We start from the raw sequence: 7,500 nt of genomic DNA on the forward strand, positions 1-7,500 counted from the left end.
CCAATGCGGCTCCTGTGCCCTACCATGAATTCCACCAAGTGTGCATTTTGAGAAATGATAGACACTCGTCTGGTGTGGGAGTTTTCACTCCATGTGGAAACACACATTCCCATCGGGACAACACTTCCCAGGTGTTTGGTGCCTGAGCCTGGCTTTCCTCGATTAAAGCATTTCTGCGTCCAACATGCACAGGCCTGCGGCAGGGGATGGCTGCATACACTTGCCAAAGACAACGGAGCAGTAGTTTTTCTTAGCCCCCTAGCCCACCTACTTTTCCCACTTGACTTAATGATGGGTTTGTGTTGCTGCAGGTTTTAACTCTATTAAGAAAAATGAAGAGGTTTGCACTGTTCCAAACAAAAAAAAACAACAAACGTTTAAACGCTCTAAATACTGTGAAGAGTTCTGGAGAGTTCCGGGGACAAGATGGTACACGCCGCTGAGAGAGGCGCCAACACACAGCGCAGAATGTCTTGAGAGGGTCTGCACCCGACTACGGGTGTTTCTAGGGAGTCTAGGGGCCCCCTATCCATCACCTTACAAAACATCTAGCTGCATGGAGAAATAAGACCGTTCATCCTTTTTCAGTCACTAACCACTATTTTGTTCTTTCCTCCTCCTATCACCCACGCTCTCATTTCCAGTAGTAGGCTTATGACAGCTTATGACCTTGGGGTCCCCCTGCCAGCTTGGGGCCCCAGGCAATTGCCTGCTTTGCCTCCCCTGCACCCAAGGAACACACCAGTGCAGTGTGGTCGGTCAGTCTGGGGACAGCCAGTCTGGGGATGACCAGTGTGTTCTCAGTGTCCAACTGAAGCTCTGAGGGTCTGACTGATTGTTTTGACTGCACTGTCAAACATACACACATACATCCACACAAACACATGTGCCTACACATAGACATAGACACAGACATTACATAGCAATTCAATTATAATCCAATTTTTGTTAGAGAAAATCAGTCAAATTCCGACGAATGTAATCAATCACCCGCTTTGGCCACTAAATTAAATCTGAACTGATAGATCAACAAATCAATGAGCAAATTAGATAAGCTCCCCCAATCGAGACCAAGCTACCAACCAACAGCAGATTGCATCTAATGGGGTTTAACCAACTTGGGTCGTTCCAATCATATAAAACTGCAATTAGATATAGTGGGACACAATAGTGGGACACAAGACTAAGCTTCAAATCTGTTTTGTTCATTTGAGGCAAAACGATCACAACAACGCTGCCAGAACAGGTCAAGCCTTTATCATTCCAATCTCACAGAGACATTCCACAGATATATATCACAAAGATCATTAGAACTTCACAGTTTTGCCTTGGGGGGATGCCACTAACTACATGCTTGTACTCACACACTGCATTTTTCAGTTCCAAGCTGAAAGTAAGTACTCATACTCACCTTTGCATTTTTGCTTTAAACACTTACCACAAAAAAAAAATGTTTGGCATTAAAGGAAATGTATTTCATTTTCCATCTTCTTGTTCAATCTCAATAAAGGCCTTCTTCTGGTCAGTTGTGCATTAACATCTACCATTACACTTGTGTGTCAGTGTGTGTGTTTGCATGATGTGTTTGTGTGTGTGTGTGTGTGTGTGTGTGTGTGTGTGTGTGTGTGTGTGTGTGTGTGTGTGTGTGTGTGTGTGTGTGTGTGTGTGTGTGTGTGTGTGTGTGTGTGTGTGTGTGTCAGGTGTGTATGTGTGGGTCTGTGGCACACTCATCCTGAGCTACATCCACACACTCTTGAAATTACAGTTGGACCAGCGAAGCAGGAGGCTCTCGATGGCGCACTTGGCTCTTGTAGAGCACCCACCTTCACAACCTCTGCATGTTCGTCACACTGACTGGGCTCCCTGTCCAGCAGACTCTAGTGAGACCAGCACTGAGCTGCGAGAGGGCCTCAGAGTCACACACACACTCCCACACACACACACTCCCCCCCACACACACACTCCCATACACACACTCTCACCCACACACACACTCCCACAGAATTCTAAGTCATCCATGTCATTGTGCATTGTGCAAGGTTCAGCCAAAAAGGAAAAAAACGTTTCAAAGTTTCCTCACCAGGTCAATTATCAGGCTTGACTATGATGTTCATTGTGAATGCTCGAGTTTAGTTTTTAAAGGATTGTAATGGAGCACTAACTGCTCATGGAAGTCAAAACAATAAACACACACGCTGGTCATTTGTTTTCCAACTTTAATTTTTGCAAATGTATCAGCAACACTTGCAAAGGTACAATCTCAAATGACTTGATCCAGCAGATAAACAGAACACTTGGATGACTTTTAATACTTTTCCATTTTTGTATTTTGACTTTCAAATTTTGTATTTCCTTTTAAAGTGAATATTATGACAAACTAGTTGTCAACTCTAGAAGGATCTAAGTGAAGTCACAGAATGGTTGTGGGTCTCTGTCACATATAAATATCCAGCATTTCTCAGTTCAAAATGCCACATCAGCACAAGCAAAACAGCTGGATTAAAACAACAGTCAGCATCTTCTACAAAAGACATGGGATTAGCAGACTATAAAAATGTACGTTATTTCAAATTGGACTTATTATTCACATTCGTATATGTAAAAAACATAGGAAACCAGGATCTTTCAAATATCCTCTAAAAAAGCTTTTTTTTGTTCTGTTTCCTCCACTGAAAGATCATTTTAAATTACAATAAACATAATGAATCAATTATCATTATCCTTGCTATTGTCATCATTAATAATATTATTTATTATTTTGATCTTTTTTATTTCATTTTGATTCATTTTTTTTAAAACATAAGTCAATAAATTAACATGCTACTTCTTTCCCTGATGGCCAAAACTCCTCTGATTTATTGTTTAAGGACTCTGTTTGTGTGTGTGTGTTTGTGTGTGAGTGTGTGTGTATCTGTGTGTGTGTACATATGTTTGCTTTACTTAAATCTGTGTGTCCGTCTGTTGGTATTAATGTGTGTGTGTGTGTGTGCATGAGAAATTGAGGAAGAAAAAAGTGTTTAAGAAGTTAGCTGAGCAGAAATGTAACCTAGGAAACGCCACACCTGTCTGACGCTCAAAAAAGGGGGTGCGGGGGGGGGGGGGGGGGGGTGCTCTGGAGTCCATACAAAAAATAATTCACTGTAAATATATAATATATATTTATACATATTTGAATATATTTACAAATATACCCAGCACTATATACCGTGTATTACTTTTTTCCATAATAACTGTGTGGGCTTACCAAAAGACGATAAAAAAAACGGAACATTATTACAAAATAAACAAGAGGCTGTGTCATTATACTCTTCTAATCCTCTTTTCCTCTGTTAGTTTTACCTCTCCATGTTCACACTTGTCCTAATTCTACTGTTTCTCTGTTTAGTCCCTTTGATTTGTTTTCTCTTTTTTTTTTTGCCCTCCTTTGTTCGTTGTGGTCTTTCTTCATCCTCCTAGCCGAGCAGGGAATCTTGGAATGCCAGCCAACGGAATGGAACGATGGTAGGAAAAAAAAAATCTGACGACAATGACAAATAAACAAACAAACAAACAAACAAACAAACAAAAATAAAAAGGAAAAAAAGGACAGGGCGATTGGCCAGACCTTGTGAACAGCCTCTCTTTCAGTCAGTGATGTAGAACATCAGGCTGATCCCTGTCCTCTCCTATAAGAGCTTGGTCACAAAAAAGTTTATGTCTTTGTGTGTGTGTGTGTGTGTGTGTGTGTGTTTGTGTGTGTGAGAGTGTGTGTGTCTTTAGCACGCTTTAGTTCAGAGTTCAACAGCAGCACTGTCCCCTCCTCACCCTTACAACCGAACTCCATAAGTCCATCAAGAGTCAACATGGGTGAAACGAGGAGAGAGCAGCAAGTGTGTGTGTATGTGTGTGTGTTTGTGTGTGTGTGCGTTATACATTTCTGTATGTACATTCATATGAAGTACGTGAGGGTGTAAGATTAAGGAATACAAGAGGTACTGTTGAGTGAAAACGCATTGGGTGGGTAGAGGTACGTATTGGCTTGTGTTGAAATGAGGGAGGTGGTGGGGGGCGGGGGGGTTGTCAGGGTGGTGCCCCATGGAGCTTGTGCTTCAAGTTCCAGTCCAGGGGGAAGCATGTCTGTCTGGGGCACGTGTCCGTGTAGTTGCTTATTTCCTCCTGTAGGGGGCACTCTCATGTTTTGGAGCTGATATGCTGATACTTGGGCAGGCAGGGCTCGTCCGGCAGCGGGTCGTGGGAGAAGACGGAGTCGTCCCCGGAGGAGCAGGAACTGTGTGTGTCGGGGAAGCTGGGGGAGTACTGCTCAGGAGGAGCACGCAGGTCCAGATACTCCTGTGGAAGGAGAGGGAGAGAGGAGGTTTAGAGAGTCACATTGCACATCATAATACAGATAAGGCAACCTTACTATAAAAAATGGAGACTCAAACACACTTACTTTACTTCAACATAATAACTTACTTTACTCACTAAGACTAAGCCATTTGAACATCACAAAAACTGACACTGATTTTGCACAAAGACTTTGCAGAAAGGGACCAAATGGTATCTAAATAGTGTTTAACTGAACTCTATTAGTTACGTTCATGCTGTATTTTTTGCTGTGATACTCTGCCCTGATCGTGAAGACGCTAAAATGGTGTGAGGCTGAGAGACGGCCTGAGAGAGAGAGAGAGAGAGAGAGAGAGAGAGAGAGAGAGACCCCCCCCCCCCCCCCTCTACTGATGACCCATGGTGGAAAGATTCCTGACGCTTCACCCGATCCATGCCTCATCGACCGTTATTTGTGCAAATGTTTTTATACGGATCCGATTTAAAGGCCCGGCACATTCCGGGATGGTTCTCATGGAGTCGTGCAGCGAGCAGAGCGTGTCCACTATGACACTGTGGGCTAATTCTAGACCCTGATAGAGTTCGGAGAAAGGTCTGGCTTGACTGTTTATCACGATGAAGAAGGTATTAGTTCTACGGATGCAAGCAGGCGTATGTGGTGGTGACTTTAGAAGACCGTTGGTTCAGTGATTCAAAGTTCATATTTCTAATTTGCTGGGGATGAATGATATGTGTTCAAAACTTACGGGTCCCTCATTATCACCGTGGCAACAAAGCTACCTGAACAGCTGCCACACCAGGCCATGTGTAATGTTGAAAAATATGATTTTCATTTAGGGAGCCAATGTTCTGTTCTGCTATCGTTTTTAGTTGAGACAAAACAAATACTCCGACCGGGAGAGGGGAATAAACACTCCTAATTTCATCCCGTGTCTGTGAGATGAGTTTTCAAAAGTCTTTTTTGCCTTTCCAATTTAGCTTTCTTATTGTTTCAGTTTTTCCCTTTCATGGCCGTCAGTGAAGTATTTTGCGAGGAGGGAAAGGGGTGAGTGTTTGGTTTCGGAGCTCCTGGGCTGAACACAGCCTGGCTCGCATTACTGAGAGAAGCAGCACATCTGTGAGCACTTTCCAGTGGAGAGAGAGGGATGGAGAGGGAGAGAGAGAGAGCGAGAAAAAGGGAGAGAGAGACAAAGAGAGAGAGGGAGAGAGTGAAAGATAGAGATAGAAACTTTTACTACATTTCACAAAGTTCACGTTGAATGCCGCACTCTTGGCATAATGGCCGCTCGAAGCTTTCACCCCACCACCACGAGCCTTGACAGCGCTCTGTCTCGCTCCCCGCCTCAACCCCTTGCACGGATATCAGCCACGACAGCTCCAGGATGGAAAGAATCGCGGTGTGTGTGTGTGTGTGTGTGTGTGTGTGTGTGTGTGTGTGAGTGAGAGAGAGTGAGGGGGTAAAACCAGGGGGAGAAACGGAAGAGGAATACATTTGATAATTGAGCAACTCGGAACAGAGAGGGCATGGCCACAGCGCAAATCTGGATGGAATCAGGAGCGTGTACAGTGTTTCCTCTAAGACTTTTTCTGCAGCGGGAGGATAGGGTTTTGTTTTACCTGGGTGGTATGTGTGCGTAATACGCTGGCCGGTCGGAGTGAATATCAATAGGTAATTAAAAATATGAAATAAAGAAAAATGACTGCAAAACATACTTATTGCCATTTATTTATTCATATATATAATGCCTCCTTGACCCACTACTTACAGAGGGTACTATATATCAGCATCAGTGGCACAGGCTACTGTCCGGCTGAAAGCACTTCATTTTTCTTTTCTCTTAGTTTTTTAAAGATGTGTAAGGCTCTGTCATAGGGAAACTCGCCCAGAGGTGGCTCGTTGATGCTCAGTAGCATCCATGATGCAAGGTGGTCCCCCTGCAGTCTGCGGCTAGCCAACGTTAGCTGGACCATTATTTCGAAATATATTAATCATTTTAATAATTAGTTGGTCATGAACATCAACAGAGATGTTGCAGTTACGTCACAGCTGAAGCTGAATCCACTGATTCCTTCTTTGAGGATCTCTAGGAAGACGGCAAAACGACTTTCCGTTGTTTTACAGACGTTTATTTTTTTATTCTGGGGCACAGTAACTGCCTACCAATAGTTGATAGTACAGTCTTTCTTACTAGTTAACGTTAGCTGTTTGAACTCCAGCTGACTGACTGGTTCTGAACTGAACTGCCAATACGTCCCTGATATGGCCACATCTCTTCAGAGAATTCATTGCAAATGTTCATTGAAACTGTAAAATCTAACTTAACATTAGCTAGTTCGATCCACCTTTCTCTCTTTCTCCCTCTCGCCGAGTCTCTCCGCTTCCTGTAGTCGTCGTTTCAAACGAGAAGCCCTCTGCAGAGTCGTGTAATCGACGAATTGCGACGTGACATTTCATAAAACTCTGAAGCAGCAGCGAGCCGGCGCTACAAAATGTATAGCTCAGAAACGTTGGTGTAGCTTTCCACCTTAATGTCCACCGTAAAATGGCTCAATGTGTGTGTGCGTGTGTGTGTGTGTGCCGCTGCACAATAATGGCCGCTCATGCCAAAACGCTGGCCTGGAGCTGATGGAGGCCAGAGCTGTGTAAGAGTCTGACTTCACCTTCCTGTAGTCAGAGAGAGGTCATCCCAGGGTTGTTTGACATGCGTGCATATGTGTGTGTGTTTCTGTATGTGTTTATGTGTGTGTGTGTGTTTGTGTATGTGCAAAGAATGAGTGCATGGTCCAGTGCATGGTAAAAGTGAGGATTTCATGCTAGACTCGCATTTATTGCTCTATGAGTATATATTTATGCCGATCTGTAATATATTGTAAGTGTTTGCATGTCTTATGCCTTGTGTGTGTGTGTGTATGTCTATGAGTGTGTGTGTGTGTGTGTGTATGTGTGTGTGTGTGTGTGTGTGTGTGTGTGTGTGTGTGTGTGTGTGTGTGTGTGTGTGTGTGTGAGTACATGCTGCCGCATGCGTGAGAGTTTGGGAGTAAATGTGTGTGTGTGTGTGTGTGTGTGTGTGTGTGTGTGTCCTCACCTCGTTGGTTGCCAGGGTGAGGATCCGGTCCAGGTCCTCCACCAGCTGCTTAAAGGTGGGCCTCTGAGAGGAGATAGCGTGCCAACAG

The 7,500-nt window shown here is 43.9% G+C and overlaps 1 protein-coding gene across 9 annotated transcripts in view; it reads right to left on the minus strand.

Annotated features, from left to right (window-relative positions):
• Positions 1–3,324: 3,324 nt before the first annotated feature.
• The window catches only part of fgfr2 (fibroblast growth factor receptor 2), a 50,013-nt gene continuing 45,837 nt past the window's right edge, over positions 3,325–7,500 (minus strand). For all 9 annotated transcript variants that reach the window (XM_031578527.2, XM_031578523.2, XM_031578528.2 and 6 more), the window contains 2 exons: positions 7,413–7,500; positions 3,325–4,329 (listed from right to left, as the gene is read on the minus strand). The exon at positions 7,413–7,500 is cut by the window's right edge and continues 18 nt beyond it. In XM_031578527.2, the coding sequence (XP_031434387.1) occupies positions 4,171–4,329; positions 7,413–7,500 (247 nt within the window). In that variant the 3' untranslated portion in view covers positions 3,325–4,170. The remainder of the gene's footprint in view (positions 4,330–7,412) is intronic.

The sequence above is a fragment of the Clupea harengus genome, chromosome 13 (genome assembly GCF_900700415.2).
Source record: "Clupea harengus chromosome 13, Ch_v2.0.2, whole genome shotgun sequence".
NCBI lineage: Eukaryota > Metazoa > Chordata > Actinopteri > Clupeiformes > Clupeidae > Clupea > Clupea harengus.